Here is a 27563-nt window from a genome sequence, read left to right as displayed (position 1 = left end):
GCGTGGCAGTTAATTGAGGAAGGATGTGGTTAAAACTGTGTATCCAGCCCAGTTAACGTGTTACGTGTCTGAAACTGTGTATCCAGCCCAGTTAACGTGTTACGTGTCTGAAACTGTGTATCCAGCCCAGTTAACGTGTTACGTGTCTGAAACTGTGTATCCAGCCCAGTTAACGTGTTACGTGTCTGAAACTGTGTATCCAGCCCAGTTAACTGTGTATCTGAAACCAGCCCAGTTAACGTGTTACGTGTCTGAAACTGTGTATCCAGCCCAGTTAACGTGTTACGTGTCTGAAACTGTGTATCCAGCCCAGTTAACGTGTTACATGTCTGAAACTGTGTGTCATAACAGCGTGGTGGAGTTGTGTAGAACAGTACAGATATATTTACGTACCACAAGTCAAATTCATTGCAGACAGTTAATGAGTCAACATATGTTCACATAACAGTTATATGGACATCATATGATACATCACATATTCCATGAAGGCCCATTTATCTTTGAAAACAAAGATACATCTACCAATGGAAATCTTACATTCAGATTAACTGCCTGTCTTAAATACTCTCCTGAAATACCTTTCAATAGCATCATTACTCCTGAATACGTCCAAATGCTATGAAAGGGATCACTTATACTCAGTTTATTAGGTACACCACCTCGTTCTCAGGAGGCCGTGTCTTGCTATACAAAGCAGGTAGACAGGCATCCAGGAATTCAGTTACTGTCCGAATGAACATTAGAATGGGAAAAACGAGTGACCTAAGCGACTGAATGCACAACTCATTGATCCTTGTCACGGATGGGCTATTGCATCAGCCGACCACACCAGGTTCTACTCCTATCAGCTTAAAACAAGCAGTTCCAGTTGTCACGCGATTACCAACACTGGACTATTGATGAGTGGAAAAACATTGCCTGGTTCGACGAATCCCGGTTCCTGTTGTATCATGCTGATGACAGAGTCAGGATTTGGCGTAACCACATGAGTCCATGGCCCCATCCTGGCTGCTGTCAACGATACAGGCTGGTGGCAGTGGTGTAATGGTGTGGGAAATGTGTTCCTGGCAAAGTTCGATCCCTTGATACCAATTGAGCAATGTCTCCATGCCCTGAAGAATTCAGGCTGTTCTAGAGGCAAAGGGAGGTCCGACCCGGTACTAGATGGGTGTACCTAATAAACTGGCCACTGGGTGTGTAAGGCATGGATAGATAAATGTACATCATATTTCACATTGACACAAAATGTGTGTAAGCAAAGCCCATGCTTCTAGGAAACAGTCACCCCGTTCCTCAATGACAGTACAGTTTGTCCTTTCAAGTTTATTCATTCATATCCTGTCCTACATTCACACAGGCTTTTTGAACTGTGTGTGTCCCCACCCCCCTCCCCGTGCCATGCCCCGGCCCACGGACAACTGCAGTTGAGTGCTGACATGGCGCTACGCTAAAAGTATGCTATGATACCCAATGCTGTGCCATGGTTAAAAATGATACACTATGCCAGAGTGAGGCACACATAGCGAACCCCCTTGTTTAAAACACACAGACACCAGGAGACTGCTGTAACTGGACACAGGCACGGTGACATTCGAAGGGAACGCCATCTGGGCCGATTTTACAACCCTGGCTGCTTTGCTTCCCCAATAGATGCAGGTGGCTGGCTACCATTGTTATGAGTCCACGACAGAGGTACATTTTTGTGGTAATGACATGAGTGTCTTTCCTCTTAACATGTGATGGAACAACTTGAGACACTAATACAATGAATCAGACGTTACAGAAACTGGGTCTTTGAGAGGGAAGACATTTCAAGCCCTTAATGATACTGCTCTAGAAGACCCTATATGTCAAATGAATTGCTCCATGGTGGTATTGTTCTGCATCCAAACAGTCTGGTATTTGAGGTCACCTGCCTGGAAGCTTCTCTATGAAGGTCATTGAAAATCAGGCATCATAAACCAAAATCGTAATGTAGCCACACGTAAGGTATTTGACCTGTAAAGCTACACCTTGAAAATGTGACTCAGCTATTTTGTTGCATTGAAACAGTGTTCATAGGTCCTAGAGTTGTGTTCTTCCATTACCATCCATAAATAACCTAACTGACTAATATCAGACTTGATTTTCACAACGTCTGTATGCTCCATTACAAAATGGAGACCAGGATACCCTCCTGGTGCTGCTGTAAACGGTTTATTAAAATAAGGTGTGTGGGGCTCTCCATCGCCCCCTACAGGATGATGACGGGCTCTTCCTCCGACTGGCTCAGGTCCACGTGAAGCTCCAGATCTTGCTGCAGCAGCTCGCTGGTGGTGTCAGCATGGGACGAGCTCTGGGGAAGGGTAGCCTGGGACAGGCAGCCTAAAGAAGACATGGGCCGGTCCCGCACAGAGCTGCCTGAGGCTGGGGGAGATAAAGGGGGGAAGGGGGAAAAGGTCAGGGGTTAGGGTTCAGGTGTCTGCTACAATCAACCTTAACAGCTGCACAGCAGCAATCGCAAAAAAATAATGCTATTTCCATGTGAGTGTTGTTTCAGTACCATTCCATATGAATCACTATTCCAGTTGGTGAAATTGGTTTATATGTTGCAAATGGGTAATGACACTGGTGTTGACCTACCTGAGCGGCTGCGCTGGGTTTTGGCACTCTGGGGTCGCACAGGGGTCACACAGCCCGGCTCTGTGCAGCCAGGCTTCTGGAACTGGGAGCGCATGATCTTGTCTTTGCTCTTGCACATGCCTGCTGTCATTAAAACAGCAATGTCACATCGCGACCTTGACAAGGGAACGACAGGACCCCACCACAACCATAGCCATACTGTACCTACACACCCATACCAGACATACAACTTCTTCCAAGTCTTGAGCAAAATAATCTTTCAATACTATTTTGACTCATTCAATGGTCTCATAAATGACTGGGAATCACAACACCAAATCCCAGGCATAAAACAGGACAGCACATCTCCCTCATTCTTCCTTCAGGGCTTGATTTATATGAACAGATGAAAAGGATATTAAGATAGAAATGATGGCATGCAAGCAGTGTTACCCCAGGTTATATTTACAGTCTGTTACAGACACCAGGCCTGATCTTCTATAACATAGTAACATTGGGTTCTTTCCAGTGTGGAACACTATACCAACCAGAGCCCCTCCCCCAAACCCATTGCAGCCCATTCTTATTGCGAACTCACTTCCTTAAACCCTCGTAAAATACTCCCTCCCATAAACTAAGCTCCTCTCTCCTTCCCTAAATCTCCTCACCCTCGTCCTTTTCCAGACCCTCGTTCCTAATCCTTCATCATACACCACTTTAACACTGTACTGTATCCCTCCTCAAATTCTCATTCTCAACCAAACAGCCCACATTCTTTCTCAACCCAACCTAACTTTTCAGTCTCCTCCCCATTCTCTCCTGACCCTTCACCATGATGTCCCCACTCACTCTTCCTCCCCACACTCCACTTTACTCTTTATCTCTGCATCCCTGCACTGCGAGCCCAACTCTGGACACATGGTCCAGGGAGCGAGAGAGAAGAAACAGGCTAAGGGCAGTTGGGGCCTGGACAGACGGCACGGTGTGATCATCATCTTAAGACGCGTTGTGTAACTGGGCCCAGGGGTGACAGTGAATCCTCGGAAGTGTGCTTCACTGTCAATGAGGAGTCAGAACTGGAGTCTGGACATCACCTCTCTCCCAGGCCCGGACCATGACAGCTGCCCACAGCATGCAGACATGTCACACTTAACATTAGGTGACTTTTTGGAGCGATGGCATAAAAATACAAAATGGACCAGTGGGAATAGTTTTACTGCACTGCAGTTGCTTGAATTGAGTAACATGAATTAAGTAGTCTAGCTTTTGTTCACAATTGTCCAGCTTTTGTCTAGCTTTTTTTTATAGCTTTTGTTCACAATTGTCAATACATGTAATTCTACTCTAAAAATACACAGTACTGTAGAGTAGAGCTGAATATAATCCCAGTCCAGAACCCTGTACCGTCTTTAGGAAAGATGGTGGGTAGTCTGGCATCCACAGTCTTGACCGATCTGGTTTTCAGGCGGCCCTTGTAGATATGTCCATCCAATCCCAGGATGTCTACCTCCTCCGGCTGACCAATAGACACAAGGACAAGGTCAAATATTTGCATACCTAACAACTGTCAAATACACCTCAAATATACTCCGTACTCAACATGATAACTTGTATAAATGGCTCAACAAACGTGTTTGACCAGGTGTATTCCTATGGGCTGGCAGTGGTCTAGTTGTCTGTCAGTACAGTAACCCACAGTAGGTGAGGTTGGCCACACTCACCTGAATGCGCAGTGGGGAGCTGGAGATGGGCGGTGTCTCCTCCTCAGCCTGGATGAAGTGGCTGAATTGCTGCAGGCGGGTGTAGCGGCGGTTGGGGTAGGTCACGGTGTGGCTGCCTCCACAGCTCCGGGACATGGCCAGGTAACTGTAGTCCGCCATCTCAGGGATGCGCTCGCTAGGATGGATACAGGAGTGGAGGTTGAAGGTCGGAAGATAAACACTTCTAGAGGTTTTAAACAGACCTGACAGTACAGTATTTATAGTTTGTAGTTAAATTTGGTCACCTTGCCTCCCTGACACTTCTCTAAACCATAACAAAGCAATATGGACAACTTTTTGGTCCTTCCCCTGTTTCAATAAATGTGCTCCCGGCTTCCCTGCCTGACCCTGGCCTGACTGACTGACTGACTGACTCACTGCTTAGGCAGACTCTGGCTGGTCCTCTGCAGCGGGCTCAGGATGTGTGGATAGCGGGAGCTCCCGATCTCCCTCAGAGCCCCCTGGCTGTAGGTGCGCTCTGGGCCAGATAGGTGGCTCTGCACTCTCTCTATCTGCCTACACATCATGGTGTGGATCCGCTGCACCTGCATCATGGCCCTTTCTGAGCTGGCCATCTCAAAGTGGCTGTGGTTGGTCCCTGGCCTCAGGCTGAGATGGAGGGAGAGCTGGCTAATGTCAGACACTTGTAACTATGGAACACTTCTGGCTGATCTAGTGTGGGTGTTAGGTCTTTGGGGTAGGATAAAGTCGACTACACTGTATATTGGATATTGGGACACTGGCACCCCCTGCTGGTTAAAATGGGGCCAAGTAAGAGTTTCAGTTGTGATGTTTGACTGTCTGCTCTCACCTTCTGCAATGCTGGCGAACCTGCTCAAGCTCATAGATGGTGTACGGTCGGTTGGACTTGTGGGAGGGTAGGCCAGGAGTGGAGGGCAGGGTGACCAAGTGCCTGTTGTCCAGTGGAGAGAGAAAGAAGAAAGAGAGGTAGGTGAATAAACAGCCCCATAATCCTATTATTTCAATTTCCACAATGTCTGTGTGTACTGTATAAAAATAGGACATTATTATCATTTACTTACGGTCCTGGGGTAAGCATATCGACTGGGCGGTCGCAGGAGATGCAGTGGAACCTTGCCACTAGTTGTCTATGAAAGGGACGTAACAAAGACAAATCAAATCCAACTTTATCGGTCGCATACACAGATTTGCAGGTGTTATAACAGGTGTAGCAAAATGCTTTGTTTCTAGCTCCAACAGCGCAGTAGAATGTCTAGCAAATACAATACAAATACACAAACAATCAGGAAACAAACAAACAAACAAGAAATGACAGAACAAGTCCAATTAACAATCCTGAGTAGATATATCAGAGTGAGCATGTGTCAGAATCCAGAATATAAATACGTGGTGTGTATAGACAGTATATCATTTGGAAGGAAAATAGTGTGTACAGTAGTAGGTATATTAGGAACAGAATACAGTATATACTGTACATACACCGTGAGTAAACAACAGTATACAAACAGAACATAGACATATAGACAGAATATAGACAGAGATAAAATGAACGCTAAACACAGGAAGACAATGAAGCATGATCATGTAGAACTCCATAGAGGAACCTGGACTTATCCAGCCATGATCCCTCCTGGGCCTGGCTGTGACCAGTGACATGTGACTTACTTCCTGATGCCTGCAGCATCGTCCTCCTTCGGGGCAGGCTGGGCCTGGCTGTGACCAGTGACATGTGACTTACTTCCTGATGCCTGCAGCATCGTCCTCCTTCGGGGCAGGCTGGGCCTGGCTGTGACCAGTGACATGTGACTTACTTCCTGATGCCTGCAGCGTCGTCCTCCTTCGGGGCAGGCTGGGCCTGCAGCTGCTTACGGATGCTCTTCCAGCGGTCCTCCAGCTGCTTCTTCACAGGATCCAGCTCAATCCGGTCCAGCTACACAGATAGACAACAGATGTACTACAGGGATGCCAAAGATATAAACTACCACCAGACACACCAGACAGACATTCCATGAGATTTTTTACAAACAATGCTATCTGTCACTATAAACACGTTCGTAAAACACTTAAAAACATGTGACATACAGACTTGTGAGATATATGTATTGGTGATAGCATAATAATAACACGTGTGGCGCGTATCAATGGACATGTAGGCCTATTATATAAACATCCATTTAGCAGGGTAACTTCCTGCTCAGTCCCACCTTGCACTCCATCTCGGTGGAGATTTTGTCGATGATTTTGTGCCAGTCCTGCTCCTGGCCGGTGATCTTGCTGAGCAGCTCCTGGAACATGGTGTTGAGCTCCTCTGTCATGGAGTCAAACTGCATGCGGCTCACCTTGGTCTCCAGGGCACGCTTGTCTGCTTTCTACAGGAAGAGAGGAGATGCCATCAGGGAAATGGCAGTACTAGTGTGGGCTTGTAAGGGTTAGGTGAAACCTGTATGGACTTGTAAAGATTAGGTGAAACCTGTATGGACTTGTAGGGGTTAGGTGAAACCTGTATGGACTTGTAGGGGTTAGGTGAAACCTGTATGGACTTGTAAAGATTAGGTGAAACCTGTATGGACTTGTAAAGATTAGGTGAAACCTGTATGGACTTGTATGGGGATTAGGTGAAACCTGTATGGACTTGTAAAGATTAGGTGAAACCTGTATGGACTTGTGAAACCTGGGGTTAGGTGAAACCTGTATGGACTTGTAAAGATTAGGTGAAACCTGTATGGACTTGTAAAGATTAGGTGAAACCTGTATGGACTTGTAAAGATTAGGTGAAACCTGTATGGACTTGTAAAGATTAGGTGAAACCTGTATGGACTTGTAAAGATTAGGTGAAACCTGTATGGACTTGTAAAGATTAGGTGAAACCTGTATGGACTTGTAAAGATTAGGTGAAACCTGTATGGACTTGTAAAGATTAGGTGATACCTGTATGGACTTGTAAAGATTAGGTGAAACCTGTATGGACTTGTAAAGGGGTTAGGTGAAACCTGTATGGACTTGTAAAGATTAGGTGAAACCTGTATGGACTTGTAAAGATTAGGTGAAACCTGTATGGACTTGTAAAGATTAGGTGAAACCTGTATGGACTTGTAAAGATTAGGTGAAACCTGTATGGACTTGTAAAGATTAGGTGAAACCTGTATGGACTTGTAAAGATTAGGTGAAACCTGTATGGACTTGTAAAGATTAGGTGAAACCTGTATGGACTTGTAAAGATTAGGTGAAACCTGTATGGACTTGTAAAGATTAGGTGAAACCTGTATGGACTTGTAAAGTTAGGTGAAACCTGTATGGACTTGTAAAGATTAGGTGAAACCTGTATGGACTTGTAAAGATTAGGTGAAACCTGTATGGACTTGTAAAGATTAGGTGAAACCTGTATGGACTTGTAAAGATTAGGTGAAACCTGTATGGACTTGTAAAGATTAGGTGAAACCTGTATGGACTGTATGGAAACTTGTATGGACTTGTAAAGATTAGGTGAAACCTGTATGGACTTGTAAAGATTAGGTGAAACCTGTATGGACTTGTAAAGATTAGGTGAAACCTGTATGGACTTGTAAAGATTAGGTGAAACCTGTATGGATTAGGTGAAACCTGTATGGACTTGTAAAGATTAGGTGAAACCTGTATGGACTTGTAAAGATTAGGTGAAACCTGTATGGACTTGTAAAGATTAGGTGAAACCTGTATGGACTTGTAAAGATTAGGTGAAACCTGTATGGACTTGTAAAGATTAGGTGAAACCTGTATGGACTTGTAAAGATTAGGTGAAACCTGTATGGACTTGTAGGGGTTAGGTGAAACCTGTATGGACTTGTAAAGATTAGGTGAAACCTGTATGGACTTGTAAAGATTAGGTGAAACCTGTATGGACTTGTAAAGATTAGGTGAAACCTGTATGGACTTGTAAAGATTAGGTGAAACCTGTATGGACTTGTAAAGATTAGGGGTGGACTTGTAAAGATTAGGTGAAACCTGTATGGACTTGTAAAGATTAGGTGAAACCTGTATGGACTTGTAAAGATTAGGTGAAACCTGTATGGACTTGTAAAGATTAGGTGAAACCTGTATGGACTTGTAAAGATTAGGTGAAACCTGTATGGACTTGTAAAGATTAGGTGAAACCTGTATGGACTTGTAAAGATTAGGTGAAACCTGTATGGACTTGTAAAGATTAGGTGAAACCTGTATGGACTTGTAAAGATTAGGTGAAACCTGTATGGACTTGTAAGGATTAGTTGAAACCTGTGTTAACTTGTAGGGATAAATACATGTGTGTATGAACTTGTGTATGGACACGTATGGGCTTGTGGTGACTTCTATGGCCTTGGTAGGGTTTAGCATGGGCTGGTACAGGTGAACTTGAGCATGTTGGGATTTGTAGGTACCCCTATGGTCTTGAATGGACTTGTGGAAGCTCGTCTAGACTAACATCAACATGAGAACTTGTGAGAGTTCACATGAGTTGAGTATAACACACTGAGGGAAAGATAAACTATGCCATGTTGTGGTGAGAGACTTACGATTTCAATCTCCATCTCCACAAGCTCTTTGTCAGCTTTCTTCTCGTCCAGTTCTTCCATGGACTTGTACAGATGCTGTGACAGAAATACATTATTCTGTGGTTTGGAACAGAAGTACAGCATGGAGCATCTCCTATTCCCCTATGGCCCTCCCTCCCAGACTCACGTCGATGTGGACCTGTTTCTGGCCGTGCTCCTCAATCAGGTGGTTGGCTGTGCCGTGGAGCTTCTCACACTCAGCCTGCAGCTGCATGATGGCTCCCTGAACGTCATTCATCAGCTCCGAGCTCTGGCAGAAACAACAGAGAGAGACAGGGTTCTATGTCTGTAATACAGAGCCATGGCCCCACTGCCATGGAGAGCCTGGCACTGACACACTCCTTTCCCTTAACACACTGCTGCCCTGATAGAGCTTCCCTTACATATCATCTCTAAACGTATCCCTCCCTCAGGGTTCAACATAACAGACCCATTATTTAATTTAAACCCTTTGGTATTCTGTTCCATCCTCTATCCTGGCCCTGCCTATAGTACCTCTGCTCCAGGTCTGCCTCCTCCCTGCTGATTCATGAATCTGCTAACCAGACCCTGCAGATTCTCATAGCGCTGGAACAGCTGGCTGACCTTCCTGCTCACATCTACAGAGCAGGAGGGGCACGTGGAGCCTTGCTGCCCGCCTGCCTGACCGCTGCCCTGGCCCTGCTCTGACCCCTGCTGCAGGCTCTGGGAGAGCAGCGAGGAGGAGGACGCCATCATGTCCTCCAGCATGCCTCTCAGGTTGTCCATCTGCGGTGAGAGGGCAGTATGAGGGCCATCAGGGGCCACTTGCTGCTACATTATGGATGATGCTGTCTCAGCTATATTCTACAGTTGAAGGTTTTACACTCTGGTGTTAGACCTGACAGTGTATTCAAATGTCTATATGCACTGGAATGTATGTATGTCTGTCTGTCTGTCTGTCTGTCTGTCTGTCTGTATGTATGTATGTATGTATGTATGTATGTATGTATGTATGTCCGTCCGTCCGTCTGTCTGTCTAACCTGATCCTGTAGCTGTCTGTCTTTCTTGGTCTTCTGCTCAGCCTTGGCTGATGTGTTCTCAGTCTTCAGCAGTAGCACCTCTTCCTCCACTTTCTGCACTGCATTCCTGAACACAGAGTGGTGGAACAGGTGCACCAGGCCATGAGGAGCAGGCCACCACCTCTCTTCCAATGGAAACTACCACATCTCAACTGGCCATAAAACTGCTGAGGGAAGAACGGCTCGTAATAATGTCCGGAACAGAGCAAATGGAATGGCATCATACACCTGGAAACCATGTGTTTGATGTATTTCATACCATTCCACTGATTCCGCTCCAGTAGTTACCACGAGCCCGTTCTTCCCAATTAAGGTACCGCCAACCTCCTGTGTTATAAATGACTTAAGACTACCAAATGATATCAAATGTAGTTTCCATAATAAACTATCTATCATTTCTATTTAGCCTTCCTGTGTGCTCATGTGTCGTTGTTTACCTGAGGTATAATATCTGCAGTCTGAGCTGTCCTTGTTTAGGAGAGTCAGAGGAGTCCTCACTGTCTGACCCTTTGGCTGTTTCTGAGCCTCCCTCTGAGCCCTGAACTGTTCCTATGTTCAGAATCAGCTGCTCCAGTTCTCCCAGCTATGACAGGGACATGGGGCCATCAACAATGTGTGTGTGTGTGTGCGTGTGCGTGCGTGCGTGCGTGCGTACATCTTCCTCGCTCACCTTGGCTCTGTCACCCATCAGGCTGTCGACCAGAACTCTCAGATGAGTCAGTTGATCCAACAGATTGTCAGGCACATCCCTGTCCCCTACACATTCAGGACAAAAATAGTCATCCCACACAAAATACATAATTCAGTAAAAGAAAACATAGAATAGCCATACACTATCCAATCTCCACATTGTTATCTTACCCATGTCAGGGAGGAGCTCCCAGAGGTGCTGGAGCTGGGCCTGGTCAGCCTTGCCTGCTTCCAGCAGCTCTACTCTGGTCTCCAGGGTGTTGTGTCTCTCCCTGAGCCTGCCCACGTCCCTCAGGGCCTCCACTGTCTCTGGGTAACGCTCTGCCCCGCTGGCCACACGAGACAGGGGTTTGCTGCCCACCATCAGAGCTCCATCAGAGAGGGACTGCTGGGGCAGCACCCCCCCATGCTGGCTGGCAGTGACAGTGCCAGGAGTGAAGGCAGCAGCTCCATCAGAGAGGGACTGCTGGGGCGGCGCCCCCCCATGCTGGCTGGCAGTGACAGTGCCAGGAGTGAAGGCAGCAGCTCCATCAGAGAAGGACTGCTGGGGCAGCACCCCCCCATGCTGGCTGGCAGTGACAGTGCCAGGAGTGAAGGCAGCAGCTCCATCAGAGAGGGACTGCTGGGGCAGCGCCCCCCCATACTGGCTGGCAGTGACAGTGCCAGGAGTGAAGGCAACAGCTGCATCAGAGAGGGACTGCTGGGGCAGCGCCCTGGCTGGCATGCTGGCTGGCAGCTGACAGAGGGACTGTGCCCCCCAGGCTGACAGTGAAGTGCAGCAGCTGCATCAGAGAGGGACTGCTGGGGCAGCGCCCCCCCATGCTGGCTGACAGTGCCAGGAGTGAAGGCAGCAGCTCCAGTATTGGCATTGGCAGAGACGCTGAAAGGAGTCATGGTGGTCATGACAACTGATGTGGGGACAGGGACTGAGTGCTTGATTTCCTATTGGAGAAATAGCTACCATCAACACAAAGCTAATGTCTATTCCTATGTCTTGTATATGATTGCTTGATAAAGGAATCTCGCTCTTTCAAGCAAGACATAAGACATGCCTTTTGCAGATTCTGTTGCTCGCTAACCAAGGTGGTCTGCATGATGTCCCAGGTCACACACTGGATGAGCTCATCTGGGTCTGGGTAACGCCCAACTCTGTCCTGCAGCTCTTTCTGTGATAGAGAGAAGACAAGAAAGAGAGGAAGTCATGATTAACCTATTTTTACTAGAGTTAGCTACTACAGTACTAAACTATTGTTTGTCTCCTCTTAACAATGTAGTATATAATTTCTGAGCTTGGAAAGTAGTCTCCTCAGTTCCAACTCACGGTGGCAGAGTCCAGGTTGTCCAGTCGGTGGCAGTACTGTTCCACTTCGTTGATTCTGTCAACCAGCTCACTCATATTCAGCTGGAACCCAAAAATACCCAGAGCAACGTCATGCTACCAGATGGAAACAGACATGTAGGATGATCCCTATTATCCTCACTCTATTGTTGGGGTGAGTGACAGGCCAGGTTGCCAGAGATAAGCTGTGGCTCTTTGATGCTGTTGCCCTCTGTATGACTCCATGTCCCCTACAGAGAGGGATGGAGGGAGGGGACCAGGGCCAGGGTGGATCGGGCTCTACATGACTCTATATTTCACCACTGTGTGGGGTGGTGAGATGGAGAAGGATTCCCTAGGGATGAGCACTGGGTATATCCCCTACTGTAGATTAATGAGGGAGATGAGCAAGGTTGCCAAATGTTATCTATCTGCAATCCCTCCTCACTATGAGGGTTTGCCAGTATGGATGTGTGTCTGACCTGGTTGAGTTGGTTCTGGAGGCTCTTGACCTCTTTCTTCAGGTCGTCTCTGGACTCCTTCAGGTCCTGGATCTCCTTCAGCAGATCCTGGATCAGCGACATAGACTGGAAACACAACAGAGTGTGTTCGAAGGACTCAAAGCTCAAAGAACCTCACATCACTGGTCAGATCACTTAACACAATCATTACCTTTTGACAGTTTCTGTTATGATGACTGAATCGTAGGCTATAGAAATAAAGAGGGTCGCACACGCGATATATAAGCTCCCAGTAATGTATTAGGCAAACCTCCAACATTTCTAAATCACTGTGCCATCTTCAGGGTGAATCAACACGCATGGTGATCTCTTAGCATTAGGTCTAAAGCTTTTTCACAGCCTCTTCATGCCCAAAACACTTGAAACTGACTCAGCCCAGTTCTCTAATCTCCCAAAGTAAGACTCTGTGAAACTTTGAAGCGGTCAGGGGACTCAGTAAGGTCGAAATCCCCCGGACCAAAGCCATATACGTGACTATTTCCCAAGCTACCTCCTTTGAAGATCAGTAGGAAGATCCTAAACCCCTTCATTTAGGAGGGATCCCAAAACCCCTCTCCATGGCTCCATCCAGTTGACATTTCACCCCAAGGGAGGTTACTAGGACACCACCATCCATATGCAGTAGATGAGATACACAAGCTGTTACAAAGCAGCGGTAGGACCTGTCTGTCTCCAGATAATCCATGTTTGTCAGAGTACATAACCCCTGCCCATATGGAACCACTCCACTCTCTAACACAGCTGAAGGCCTTGTTGACAGAGTAAACCCACACATGTGCTCTGGGTGTTGCAAATTAGAAATAGGTTGTGTTTACTAAGCAAAGTTGAAACAGGTGGCTCTGAACGTATTGATCAGAGTTCCAGTGGGTTTGTCTAATGCACCCAGACATGAAACGACGCATAGCGACTCCACTGAGCTGCACAGGCCGTCAAAAAATCGTCTGAATAACTAATAGGTTGTTCAGTGAGCTGTAAACGTGGAAGGGATATATGACCTGCGTGTATGGAATTTCTGGAGGAGACCACATTTACATTTACATTTAAGTCATTTAGCAGACGCTCTTATCCAGAGCGACTTACAAATTGGTGCTTTCACCTTATGACATCCAGTGGAACAGCCACTTTACAATAGTGCATCTAAGTCTTTTAAGGGGGGGGGGGGGTGAGAAGGATTACTTTATCCACCTTTTCATTGATCGCCTCAAGCATCTCAGAGACATGAGATTAGGCAAAACATGATCAAATCTTGTAAACAGGACTAGAATATTCTAACCTGGCAACCAACCCAACCCCTAATGACAAATAAAGAGACAATCAACTGTATTTGTCACATTTTGATGGGTGGGTCCAGGGTAGAGGTCCACCGATTAATCGGAGTGGCCAATTAATTAGGGCAGATTTCAAGTTGTTTTTTTTACACACCTTTATTTAATCTTTATTTAACTAGGCAAGTCAGTTAAGAACACATTCTTATTTTCAATGACGGCCTAGGAACGGTGGGTTAACTGCCTCGTTCTAAAACAGATTTTCACTAGTCCAACGCAATAACGGCCTGCCTCTTGTTGCACTCCACAAGGAGAATTACGCGAATGCAGTAAACCAAGGTAAATTTTTAGCTAGCATTAAACTTATCTTATAAAAAACTATCAATCAATCATAATCACTAGTTAACTACACATGGTTGATGATATTACTAGATATTATCAAGCGTGTCATGCTTTGGTATAATCTGACTGAGCATACAAATATCTAAGTATCTGACTGAGCGGTGGTAGGCAGATGAAGGCGAGTAAACATTCATTCAAACAGCTCTTTCCTGCGTTTTGCCAGCAGCTCTTCATTGTGCGTCAAGCATTGCGCTGTTTATGACTTCAAGCATATCAACTCCCGAGATTAGGCTGGTGTAACCGATGGGAAATGGCTGACTAGTTAGCGCGCACTAGGAGCGTTTCAAACGTCACTCGCTCGCTCTGAGCCTTGGAGTGGTTGTTCCCCTTGCTCTGCATGGGTAACGCTGCTTCGAGCGTGGCTGTTGTCTTTGTGTTCCTGGTTCGAGCCCAGGGAGGAGCAAGGAGAGGGACGGAAGCTATACTGTTACACTGGCAATACTAAAGTGCCTATAAGAACATCCTATAGTCAAAGGTTAATGAAATACAAATGGTATAGAGAGAAATAGTCCTATAATTCCTATAATAACTACAACCTAAAACTTCTTACCTGGGAATATTGAAGATTCATGTTAAAAGGAACCACCAGCTTTCATATGATCTCATGTTCTGAGCAAGGAACTTAAATGTTAGCTTTCTTACATGGCAAATATTGCACTTTTACTTTCTTCTCCAACACTTTGTTTTTGCATTATTTAAACCAAATTGAACATGTTTCATTATTTATTTGAGGCTAAATTGATTTTATGTATGTATTATATTAAGTTAAAATAAGTGTTCATTCAGTATTGTTGTAATTGTCATTATTACAAATAAACAGTTTTAAAAATCGGCCGATTAATCGGTATCGGCCTTTTTGGTCCTCCAATAATCGGTATCGGCGTTGAAAAATCATAGTCGGTCGACCTCTAGTCAAGGGTATGGTTAATTTCCTATGAGATTATTATGACACTTTAAAAGCTCCTCGTGAGGCTGATTGGACATATTGAGTGATGATGATGATGATCATCACTCACTGTTTGCTGATGTAGGCAATGATGATTAATTGCCTACATCAGCAAACAGTAGGCAAAATGTATGCATCATCCTATTCCCTCAAAGGAGCTGGGCTCCCTAACCAGGGGACATCCCCAACCGTATCTTCCTCAGACACAATGTCCCTAGTACCCTGTCTGTTGGTCTGTGAGGATGTTGTTTAGACAGAGTGCCCAACCTCCTTCCTGTTTCTGCCACAACATCTGGGTCATCATCACCCACAAGTATGTTGCAAATGGTAACGGACAGGACAACCTAAATACAAGCCCCTTCTGACAACAAGCAAAACTCTAGTAAAAGGGGTAGGAAATGAGTAACTAACATAATGTAAGTACACTGACTTTTACTGTCCCAACGATAAGGAAGCTATTTGCGATTGGGAAGAAAGCCATCCACTCGACCTCCCGGTTACTCTTTAGTCAGCCATTAACTGGCTCTGACTAAGATGGCTGGTGGCCTGGAATCCTTCCACGCCACTGTGAACACAGAGCGCCACTCAGGCAGACTTTTCGCTACCCTCTCAGATCCAGGACATGTACCCTGTGGGGTCACAGCGGAGCACACCTTTATCAACCACAACAATCCCCTGATAACCTCTGCCATGGGGTAAGAAGAAAGAGACCCTGGCTAAGGGCCTGTATGTGGGAAATACAATATGCTGCTATGAGTTGTGAGGCAGAAACTGATGGACATTGTGTCTTAGTGGGGTCTTAAGGGATATAGCAGACAGGGCCAGAGAAGGCCAGACGGGGCCAGAGAAGGCCAGACGGGGCCAGAGAATGCCAGACAGGGCCAGAGAATGCCAGACAGGGCCAGAGAATGCCAGACAGGGCCAGAGAATGCCAGACAGGGCCAGAGAAGGCCAGACAGGGCCAGCGAGGGCCAGAGGTCCAGACAGGGCCAGTGGATAATGGTATTGACCCACAGTAGTATACCCACAGGATACATTAATGATTCAGAGGATTTTCAGAGGCACCTTCGCCTGTACCCACTGGATGTCCCTCCCTCATATCACCTGAGTGTTAACTGGGCAGGTCTGGGCAACATCAGTGAAGATAGCTAAGTCCTGTGCAATCTTTCATCTTCCTACTTGCTTTATTTACACAGACTGTCATGTCTCTATCAGTGTCCATATTTCAAACTCAGACATTTCAGATACCAGCAGAGATACAGTTCAGAGTGTGGTATGAAGTACTGGACCGATACTGATTCTAAATCGTGGACACCCCAGGAGGTTGGTGGCACCTTAATTGGGGAGGATGGGCTTATGGTAATGGCTGGAGTTGAATAGGTGGAATGGTTTCAAACACATCAAACATATGGAAACCACGTTTGACTCCGTTCCATTAATTCCATTCCAGCCATTACAATGAGCCGTCCCCTCTCAGCAGCCTCCCCTGGTGATCTGTACTACTCAGCTATTCAATTTTGTTCCACAGCATACACAGGGAACACAGGAGTGGTGCTTATCTTTGGGGAGTGGCCTTTCCTTTGGAAACTGGAACAGAGACACAGCGAGGTCATTTGAGAAGACAGTGTGGTGCCCATCACCTATTGTGCTGTGCTCTGTCATCAATATCCTTATCCAGTGTTGAGTGTTCTGAAATGCTCACCATTCACCACACAGACAGGCCCCCAGCTGCGGGACAGGGCTTTGATGAGCAAGCACTCAAGGACTTAATACAGATAAGAGGGGCTGAATCACTTGCCAGCAGCATATCCCCCTGCATTCCACTGCTGGCTTGCCTCAGAAACTAGGTAGTTGGTCCTGGTCGGTACCTGGATGGGAGACAGAACGCTGCTGGAAGGCCAATAGGTGGTACTCTTCCCTCTGGTCTAAGGAGATTCAGTGTCCCAGGGCTGTCTTTCATTGTCCTGACTCTGTGGTCACTAAAGATCCCATGGCACTTATCGTATGAGTAGGGGTGTTAACCCCGGTGTTGTGACTAAATTCCCAAACTGGCCCTCATGCCATCATGGCCATCTATCATCCATGTCGTTGCTGTAAATAAACCTCAGACTCTAACATCTGTCACAAGATGGATGTCTAGTCTAGAATACCCAGTGGAACTGTAATGTAATCGTATTTCTTGACCATTGTGGCCATTTTTCTTTGACCGCAAAATTGTTTGACAGATTCCTAAAAACGAATTTGGCGCCTATTTTATGACAAGCAAAATTGTGCACCACGGACAAATCAGAGTTTCAACACAGTTTTGACTGTTGATCAGGGGAGGCAGCACTGCTACAGCAGCAATGTTACACTTTCACCTGTCCTCGCATGACATTATTTCAATTTATAATAAAATTATGACTCAGCGATGACAGTGTGATATTAATAATTACATTTTGAGGAAGAGCCTGTCTCACCTTGGACACGCCGTCCTCACTCGCCTGAGCCTTGCGGCGGAGCTGCATCAGCTGCCACAAGTCGTTGACCGGTGTTGTGGTTGAGGCAGTGCGGCTCAGAAGATCGGTACCGCTAGGAAGCTTCTCCAGCGCGGCCATCTGTCTCTCGATCTGCCGAAGTTTGTCTTCCATGTGATGGTACGGGCTAGAGGACTTGGTCAGATGCGGGCCATGGGGCTCCTGTGGCGGGGCATCCTGCTCTCTCCAGCCGGTGGTCACATTTTGGATTTTCAGGTGTCCCAGGATAGCGTGGAGGAGGGTATGCAACGCATTGAAGTTGACAGCTCCAACTTCAGGTGTCCCGATCGACAGGTTCACCAAATCGAACAAACTAATGTCAGCTGACATTTTGTCTCACACTACTTCTGAGTTAGTTATTAAACAGTATTTACGAGGGATATGAAAGATATATCTTCTTCCAATATTGCCATCTTATTTTGTAAAAATCAACGCCAGAATGATTCAATTAAATAACAATATTTTTTTTAATCGACAGGATCGAACGCAAAAAAATAGAAATGTAAAATTATAGAAAAAAAAACTCTTGATTCTTCTATACTAAATAAAAAAGTGTCTGTAAATTAGAATTAAATATCCCCCAAACAGTTACTTTTCAACACTTGTTCGTTGCTACTCAATCTTGGTTGTTTCTTATTCCAATGCCATTTCTAACCTTGTTTTAGAAATGGTTTCAATTGGTTCTAATCTCTCACGCCTACCATAGAACCGTATTGGACGTAACAATGACAGTGAGTACAGTTCTCTTTTGTGATTGGATGTAGCCTCCTTCCATTATACAATAATTGCATCCCACACTGTGACTCACAGCGTCCCTGGTTGCTGAGCAACAAGGCAGCGGCGGGCATCAAATCCTCCTCAGGTAGGACAAGGGTTGTGTTGTTGAGAAAGTATGCAAAGCATCACCTGTTCTCACCCCAGGTATGCAAAAAGGAGCATACAGACAAGAAAAAAGGCTCAAAATAACCATTTTATAATAAAAACATGTTTAAAAAACAAGCTTGCATATCCTGGAGCCTTTCTAAGTAACTACATTCAAGTATAAAAAAATATCTAGTTCATAATCCAAAACACAGTTTATTCCCTCAAAATCCTATTTATTGCCTCACATCCAATAGCTCTGGCTCTGAACAATCTTCAAACTCAGTTTTCATGTGCCACAGAACTGAACTCTACATTAAGCAATCCACACAGTGAATGAAATGATTAATAAATTAGACTTCACATTTTTGGAAAGGAGGAGCACAAACACTGTAAACAGTTTGTGACCTCAATCGAAATTGCATGATGAAAATATAGAACAAATAATAAATGCTTGATGTTTACAGAGTGCAGAGGCCATTGTTTCAATGTGAGTTCTAAATAAAACCATAGCCTTATAAACTCATAAACTCAAGAGTTATTCAATGTGACATTTTAACAGAGCAATATAACCTAGAGCAGTTTAGACATAAAAATTCTGGTCTACATTTTGTAATTCACCAGCCATGCCATCATCCTCAATACACTATCTATGGCCTTTTGGATCCCACTTTTGACAAAAACCTATGGAATACTACAGATACTCTGAAAGTGTGATGCAAATATTGACAAAGAAATAACATTTAGAGCATTGTTCAACAATTTCGTACAGATATCACTATAACAAAAATAATTTAAATTGCAATAAGCTAGTATATATGCGTCTTGATAATTTCTCCCCTTTATGACAAATGCCATCTTACAAGACATCTAGATGCAGTGGAGTCCTGATAAATGCAATGGCTTGGGAGTATGCTAAATGTGTATACTAAATCTGAGCATGCAGAAGTGAAAAGTGTATTTGAATTTGAACTGATAAACTGCACTGCATGTAAACAAAGTTTGTACATATCCAATGTGTGCTTATCAAGAATCGACTGTACTACGTTTTCTTCTTCTATCAAATTTAAGTAGTATAATAAGATTCATGTTGAGACTGGAAACCTTGGTATGAATAGCAGTCTAGCCAAAACTTAGTCAATGACTAGTGCACATTGAAACCAACCAGCTGAACATCTACATGAAGACAGAAGCACAGTGAATGACATTGAACATGAAAATAAAGGCTCCTCTGTGCACAACTGATTCACTCCAAGTAAATATACACTATTTAAGTGTATCTTCCACTTGAAAGGCAAAAATCAAAAGAGCTGTGAATGACTGTGCTAAAACAGTGTACTAGTCTCTGCTTATTGGAATCAATAGAGCTGTGAATGACTGTGCTAAAACAGCATTACTACAGTCTCTGCTTATTGGGGCTGAGGTGGGCCCGTCAAACTGTCAGTTGAAGGATTCCAAAGGATAGCTAGGTTGATAGGAAGGTGTTACACCGACTCTTCCCCGGATGACCTGTCCAGCTGTGAATAGATCCTCTCACCGTGACCCCCTCCTCCCCTAGGTTGTCATATGCTGTCATAGTCAGTGTCCCGTCGGCTAGAGACCACCACCCACTCAGCCACGAGGAAGGAGAGCGTGCCCAGGAAGCCCACCACAACCATGATGAGCAGCTGCCAGTGCAGCAGGAGATAGTTACTGTAGAAGAAGGCCAGGGCTGCAGTGATGGACTGCGGAGGACAAGAGCACCAAGTTACACCACTGTAATACAGCAACTGTGGCTAGCAAGTATGGGGAATCATCAAGGGATATACCAAGCAAATAGCTCAATGTGATATTTCTTCAAATCATTCAGTGTAATACATTATCACCATAGACAGCAAACCATAGTGTGTGTGTGTAGGCCTAACAGATATCAATGTACCTGGACAAACTTGAAAACGGCAAAGGCAGGAGCGCTGTCCTCCCGGAACATGAATCCCACAATGCTCAGCAGTTGGGTGTTGAAGCAGCTGTCCCCCAGGCCCAGCAGGAAGCTGCACAGCAGAGCCACCTCAACACTGAACAAACAACACAACAGGTTAAGCAATTAAGGCAACGCCACCTCAACACTGAACAGACAACATCCCAGGTTAATACAGACATGAAACCTTACACAATCTGCAGTAACCTGATAAGAGTTCAAATGCAATTATGCACTACTGCTACACTTAACATAATGCTCATGTCCTGACCTGCTGTATTCTTATGCAAAGTACGTAGAATTGTTGTAATTATAATCCATGGTCATTGTTTTATGGGCCAACTGAGTAAGCCTTGCTGTGTACCTGGGGGTGATGTATGCCTGCAGGTGTGTGCCCTCTTCTGGGGCAATAGGGGCATCACTGGCAATGTTCAAGAAGATCAGGTAAAAGGCCACGAAGTGAGTGATCAGCCCCAGCAGCACGACCGGGTTCCTCCCAAACCGGTTGCACTTGTTCAGCATCCCAAACATGCCTCCTCCTGGACAAACAGAGGCACAGCAGAAACAGAATCATTGACTTCCTCGAATCATCAGTCCCTTCCTGTCAACCACTTTATCTGCTTTCCAAACGTCACGTGTATCATGTGATCCGAAACAGCACTGAAGATAAAAAATGACTTTGACTCACCCAGGATCTCTCCCAGGCCAATGAAAATACCAGAGAGCCCGATCAGACTCTTAGCATCCTCCCAAATTGAGTCATGGCTCCTATACATGTCCCGTATACCCCACTGTAAAATGTCAACTCTAGGCCTGAAGGTGGAGAAGGAGCAAGAGTTACACACATAGAACCTATGGTTACGCATTCAAACATACTCAATGTCAATTGAATATGCATCCGTTTATATTTCTATACTAGCATCCAATGAAAGAAGTTCCTCATATTGGAAATAGTCCAAACCGTTTTTTTTTTTTCCTGAATTAATTGGAATGAATTTGCCAACCTGTGTATGCTATGGAGATACTCAGCAGTAGCATCTCTTTAGTGACAGACAACTGCAACGCTTTCTCTGTAAGAAGAGGGCACATATCAGTCAGCTGAGCTCTGGGCCTTTGTTGCTGACATGACAGATTGAAGTAAGAAGCAACCAATGAACTCTGACTCACTGAAAGCATCCAGAGCCTGGGAACCGAGACCTGGAGTCGCTCTGCAAGGAAGAGAAATCCATAACTAAACTTAAGTACAGCCTTTCCAGACAAAGGAATACAGGATTATCCAGATTCAACCCAGGCCTATGGAGGAATACAAAGTACCTTACATACAACAGCAGGTGCAGAATGCACAAACACTATTTGTATGGCATATCTATTAGTATATCAATATTTTACATCTGTATGTATGCATGACAACATGCGTGATTCTGGTCAATAAAATGGTAGATAAGGAAATTTTTTCTCATGCTAGTTTACTCTAACGTTAGACCTAGACCACATTTTCCATCCCAGCCTGTCTGCAGACTGCACTCACACGATGATAGAGGCACTCTCTGTGGACTCAGTCTGCAGCAGTGACTCAGACGCCTCGGAGGGTGTGGCCTCAGGATCTGGCTTCTGGATCAGGAAGAACAGAAAGCTGCCCACCAGGCTGATGACCGTGAGTGAGATGAAAACTGTCTGCCGATCCTCATCTAGACACACACACAGCACGCGTCAGCAATTTATGGCCAAAATGAGATTTCCTCATTGTGTCAAGGGAACTTAGGGAATGCTAGATACTATACAAAGGAAAGGGGAAAGGACTCATGAAAGATATCTACATTGTTATAGTAAAAAGTTAACCAAAACTGATGACATACCTGATATGTGAACATGGCCATGCCAGGCAAAATAAATATACATGTTTCCAAAGAATAAGCTGCAAAATGGGATAGATACATGTTAGGCAGTCCAACACCATGGATTCAGTACCAGAGTAAAAAAGCTGTGGTAAACAGTGATGCAATCAATACAGTTATGCTGATAAGAAGAAGTACCTGAACTGTAGCAAGGCCCAGAAAATACCACTGTTCCTGCCGATGGTGGCATCTGTAGAGTTGATGGTGAGTAGGTTCCCCTGAGCTGTCCACAATACTAGGCCACAGATGGAAAGAGATTGAAAGAGAAAAGAAAGAGGGTTATGTGGTGATAGGAAATACAAGTCGTTATTTCTCAAGTAAGAATACCACAGTCTTCTTACTTGCAGCTGCTATTCCAACAACTACAGACGCTGTGTAGAAGCTCCAGGTGTAGGGGTGGATGAACATGGCAATGTATCCACTGATGGAAATAAAACAGTGGACAGTGTTAACATCACAAACAAGCTAATGAAAACAAGTACTTTATGCACAATAATAGATAAATAAACAGTTCTGTAAACAGGTATAGGCTACAGTGGGTTGATTTAAAGACAGGTCAAAATAGTGTACTCACCTGTATACTAGTCCACTAAAGAACATGGACAACTGGGGTCCTATAACAGCCACTACTGAGGGAGCAATCAGGTTGGATGCAGAGAAAACTCCATAGATGATGGCCATGCTACATATAAAGACACGTGTAAAAACTAATTAGATGATATTGCGCCACTATTCATAGAAAATGTTCGCAACATGGATAAAATTGCAGGAATTTTATTCAATAAGGATGTGTTTGAACAACAAACAGCCTGGTGTTTGCCTGCCACGGGTGGTGTCATTAAGATGTCCATAAAGGCCAACAGCAGCAATTAAATCACAGACGAGGCCCACAGTCATATGCATGTTATTTACAAAATACTTCAGGAAACTGGGATATTGTAGAGAACTGAAAGTCAACTTTGTTGCCAAAACTGGGCAGGTTCAATTACTTACCTTTGAGACCTCTTTGAGAGAGAGAGACAGGATTACAATTTTCCAACAGTTCTAATCTATATCATAGGAGCCACATAGGTCAAAGTCACTGTATTTCAGCATCACAATGAATTACCTTGTGTATCCACTCCCATGGAATTCAGTACTGTTGAAACTCTTGATCACAGTTTGCTGAAATGAGACAAATAATTGACACCATCAATATCAACGTCCCCTGTAGGTACCCTACAGTTGTGTGGCTTGATTTTGTATGTATAATTTGTCAGTTCAACCATACCTCTATATTGCCGCATGTTTGGAAAGCAGTAAACATGAACATAAATCCAAAACCCAGGATTATGATGTTCAAGAGTGTCTTTCCCTCTGGACCCATGCTTGCTGCAGGGTGTCACTGTAATATTACTTGACGAAATGGGTTAGTTAAAAAAACTCTGAAGGGGTCCACAGCTCATCTGAAAAAGAACAGAATCAAAACATCCCTTGGTGGCATATCTGTAGAAAGGATGCTAATGCTATGAATATTAGCTATTGTCAAGACAATACATATATCTAGGTAGATATGCTACCAAATAATCACTATAGTAAGTATTTCCTTGCTTTTGTCTGTTTAGCCACTTGAGATGAAAACAATTTACCGAGTCCGGTGCTGCACTGTATAGTCCTTGTTTGTGCAAGCTAGGGCTTGTGGAGATACCATACGGACTCAAATCCTAGAAAGAATCCTACAATACTACAATCCTAGTATACGATACTTTTCTCCCGTCTAGTATAAAAATGGTCTTTGAATATTTTTCAGTGAGTGACCAAAACTGTTCGTCATGTGAGATAGTCAGCTGACATTTCAAGGCGTACAGCCAAAAGCCCATTGGGAAACTGAGTTTATTTGCTATAGTCTGACGGCAATCTCGTTTCCGGGTCAAAAATTAAAAAACATTATTAAATTGAAAGTATTTTCCATTTGTGTCCCCTCCGAGTTATTTGTATATAATATAATATATTTTGGTGCATTGAATTATGATTTTAAAAATTGTAATTTGAAGATGTGTTGCTTTTCCCTCCAAATAAATACGCAGCAGCGTTACTCTTCAACCTCATTCAACGAGGAGGAGCAAGGGATAACATCTTGTTCTAACAAATGGTCGGTGCTAAGGAAATCGTTATGAATTTGGAAAGCTATATTGCATTTTTTAAGAAAAACTCGACATATTGCGAGCAGGCTGATTAAGTACGATAATTTTAATCAAAACTTTAAGCGGGTGTTGACCTTTCACCCACATTTTCTGGTAGTACTGTTGCGTGTTTGTTAGTTAGGCTAACTAAGGCCCTATCTGCAACATGAGCTATGGAAGGCCCCCGCCCGATGTTGAGGGCATGACTTCTCTTAAAGTGGATAATCTGACCTACCGAACCTCACCTGAGACCCTTCGCCGTGTCTTTGAAAAGTATGGTAGGGTAGGAGATGTTTACATCCCCCGAGATCGTTATACGAAAGAGAGCAGAGGGTTCTCCTTTGTGCGATTCCATGACAAGCGGGACGCAGAGGATGCGATGGACGCAATGGATGGTGCCGTGCTGGACGGACGCGAGCTAAGAGTCCAGATGGCCCGTTACGGACGTCCCCCAGATTCTCATCATGGAGGCGGTGGTGACCGTGGAGATCGTGGTGACCGTCGGCGTGGAGGTGCACCCCGGAGGTACGGGGGTGATGGCCGACGAAGTAGGAGGTAAGAGCTGAGCACATGGTTAAGTAGTTGCTCTAGCTCTCCTTCGATTGGGTCGTTTTTCATTGTTAGCTATGTGATATTTTTTAATTAGCGTTAGTTATAATGTATAGTGTTTGTTTAGGAACTTGAATGTTTTAACGGTACCTTATGGCCCTTGTTTCGATTATGTAGCGTCAATCAGCCACCATTACAAGCATGGTTCATTGACCTGCTAACTTAGCAGCGTTTTGAGGCCTTACGTTTACAACTGTTTTTAGATGGGCGATAACTCGACATAACGAACTTACACTCGTTTCTCCTCACCAGTCCGAGGCGTCGGAGACGCAGCAGATCCCGGAGCAGAAGCCGATCTCGTTCCCGCAGCCGCTCCCGCAACAGCCGATCAAGGTCTCGTTCCTACTCTCGCTCCAAATCTCGCTCCCCCAAGAGAGACAAGGCCAAGTCCCCGTCCAGGTCCCGCTCCAGATCCAAGTCTCCCAAATCAAAGTCCCGTTCCAGGAGCCACACCCCTGCAGAAAGAGCCTCAAGATCAAGATCCAAGAGCCAGCCCAAGTCACCTGGGGAGAATGGAGCTGAAACCCCATAGATGACTGACAAAATGGTAAGTGTTGTAAATTCTTTGAGGTGAAGTCTAGTGTTACACTAGTTTGTATGAATAGCATAGGGAGGATGTGATGTGGGGATATTATTTGTGGGATGGATTTGCACTAAGTCTCCATTTTCCATGGTTATCTGTGGTTAAATAGAATGGGGTTGGTTGTGGGATGTCTTGACAATGTGAACTGCTTTAAGTCTTTCCACCTCAAAGTGGTTATGCATATTACTGTAACACTGGGCATGGCAAAGAGGAATGGAAAACTCCCATATGGTGGTTGCCTGAAACCCACATTTGATGGATTTTGAGGACTATTCCTTTGTCACAATTTTTTTCTGTCCTGCCCAATGTTCCAGTTCATTATCAGTGTAGAGGAAATTTAGGTCCATTCTTGCATTGTACATATGTGGCATTTGAGAATACATTTTTACCATAAAAATAAAATGTTCATAAAAAAATCTGGAATTCTCTCCTCCAAGCTGCGGAATCCTGTTTGCAAAAGAGGAGTTTGAGGCAGTATGAACAGTTAGTGAGCTGGGTGTGTGAGCTGTCCGGGCACCTGCTGCTGTGGGGGTTGCTATGGAGCAGGCCGGTTGCAGGTTGCAGTCAGTGTTGGGGTGGTGTTGAGGTACGTCTGCAGGACAATGGACAGAAGCCTTGCATTGTCCTCCAGGTCATGCTCTCTGCTTTTTGGGGGCAAAGACTTGTGCTCAGGAGGGAACCAAGGTTTGTCTGACTGGTTTCTCATGACAAGATTTCTCATTTTTGTGAAGCCCGGACGTCTCTTGGCGTTTGGTTCCTTCCTTGAACCAAAAAATTTCAACCATCAAATGGGTTTGCATAGCTTTTGATTTGGCTCTTTCAAATGTAGACTAGTTTCCTACTAATATGGGGGAAATATGCTATGCACATGAAGTTGGCATTACATTGCCAGCTGATTACCCCATACATATGGCCTGGAGGTGTCTCCATGTCTATCTGAAGGGAGGGGTGTGGTAAATTAACAAGTCGTCGCCACTTCTTTACTGGAGGTTGAAAACAAAATTGAGTTATTTTTTTCCAACACCTGTTTCTTACATCCTTGTCTTTCAAACATTTTTCAGATGAGATGCCAATGAGGACATCACACTTCAGACTGAGGACCCTGTCCATAAAATGATTTCTGTGTAAAAGGTTATTGTTGTATCTTGATCTGAAGGCTGTTTTTTGTTTTTTTTTCCTGTTTGCCCAGGCTGCTTGTCTTTCATTGTGCAATGTTTAACAGAAAAATAAAAACTATACTTAATGTGCTTTTTTTGAGGTAGATGGGCTAAAACTGCTGGGATTTCAATTTGTTGGACTGCATGGCTATTTTGTTATCTAAAACTGTCAGTGAAGATTTGATGGCCTAGCTTTTACAACTGTTATTTTGGGTTTCATGAAGACAGTTGGTATAAGGCCATTACAGAAGTTCAAATGGATAGGGCTTTTAGAATAAGTATGCAAGAACCAGGCACAGCTTTACTTGCAGGTCAACTTGCTATGTAGCTTTGTTTAATTTCATTGTGACTCTAATCTTCTCTCCTGTATTTTTTGTGCACTAGGCGCAGTTGTGTAGCAGTTGAGTATTGCTGGTTAGCTGTTAAGGTGGCGTGTTGCAGTGCTTGGCTGTTTCCAGTGTTCTCCGGAATGCCCCTGTGGCTACAATGCTGTGATGGTGGTCAACTTAAATGGCTGCTACAAATTCACCATCGGTAGAATGCCTGTCTTTCAACAAGTTTAAATGTTCTCTTATTCAGAGCACTAAGTATGTTGTGCTAATTTTCTTTAATGCATTCTGTCTTGCCCTTTGTGCATTCCTTTTCCCCCTTGCAAGAGTCTGTATAGGTGTCCAATGTGAAAGCTAATAAAAATTGTCTTCTAAAACATTTGGGTTATCAATTTATTTA

The 27563-nt window shown here is 44.6% G+C and overlaps 3 protein-coding genes across 7 annotated transcripts; 1 reads left to right on the top strand and 2 right to left on the bottom strand.

Annotated features, from left to right (window-relative positions):
• Positions 1 to 316: 316 nt before the first annotated feature.
• Positions 317 to 18473, bottom strand: LOC115104308 (uncharacterized protein C16orf96). Its single transcript, XM_065006744.1, has 17 exons — positions 17554 to 18473; positions 12443 to 12547; positions 11964 to 12044; positions 11695 to 11808; positions 11474 to 11584; positions 10814 to 11378; positions 10623 to 10708; positions 9039 to 9161; positions 8873 to 8947; positions 6548 to 6712; positions 6155 to 6273; positions 5405 to 5470; positions 5173 to 5274; positions 4323 to 4497; positions 4006 to 4117; positions 2623 to 2745; positions 317 to 2406 (listed from the first exon to the last, which is right to left on the bottom strand). The coding sequence occupies exons 1-17, from the start codon at positions 17938 to 17940 to the stop codon at positions 2234 to 2236; spliced, it is 2682 nt and encodes an 893-aa protein (XP_064862816.1). The 5' UTR covers positions 17941 to 18473; the 3' UTR covers positions 317 to 2233.
• An 89-nt stretch (positions 18474 to 18562) lies between these two features.
• mfsd11 (major facilitator superfamily domain containing 11) lies at positions 18563 to 24154 on the bottom strand. The gene is given in 15 exon segments (XM_029625699.2): positions 18563 to 20195; positions 20390 to 20525; positions 20793 to 20967; positions 21117 to 21176; positions 21179 to 21241; positions 21433 to 21498; positions 21596 to 21636; positions 21957 to 22116; positions 22285 to 22343; positions 22462 to 22558; positions 22665 to 22744; positions 22898 to 23005; positions 23432 to 23487; positions 23594 to 23768; positions 23952 to 24154. Coding segments are annotated over 14 exon segments (1359 nt in total). The 5' UTR covers positions 23690 to 23768; positions 23952 to 24154; the 3' UTR covers positions 18563 to 20033.
• Positions 24155 to 24401: 247 nt separating this feature from the next.
• On the top strand, positions 24402 to 27542 carry srsf2b (serine and arginine rich splicing factor 2b). 5 transcript variants are annotated; one of them, XR_003859712.2, is made up of 5 exons: positions 24402 to 25040; positions 25347 to 25641; positions 26115 to 26263; positions 26739 to 26808; positions 27219 to 27542. XR_003859712.2 is itself a non-coding variant. In XM_029625706.2 (3 exons), the coding sequence occupies exons 1-2, from the start codon at positions 24652 to 24654 to the stop codon at positions 25624 to 25626; spliced, it is 669 nt and encodes a 222-aa protein (XP_029481566.1). In that variant the 5' UTR covers positions 24403 to 24651; the 3' UTR covers positions 25627 to 25641; positions 26739 to 27542. The 5 variants fall into 5 exon arrangements, 2 of the variants coding, with proteins under 2 accessions (XP_029481566.1, XP_029481568.1); XR_003859709.2 differs by having other exon boundaries at positions 26739 to 27542; XR_003859710.2 differs by lacking the exon at positions 26115 to 26263 and having other exon boundaries at positions 24403 to 25040.
• Positions 27543 to 27563: the final 21 nt, after the last annotated feature.

Source organism: Oncorhynchus nerka, linkage group LG21, assembly GCF_034236695.1.
Source record: "Oncorhynchus nerka isolate Pitt River linkage group LG21, Oner_Uvic_2.0, whole genome shotgun sequence".
Classification (NCBI taxonomy): Eukaryota; Metazoa; Chordata; class Actinopteri; order Salmoniformes; family Salmonidae; genus Oncorhynchus; species Oncorhynchus nerka.
This window is presented reverse-complemented; position numbering and strand designations above follow the sequence as displayed.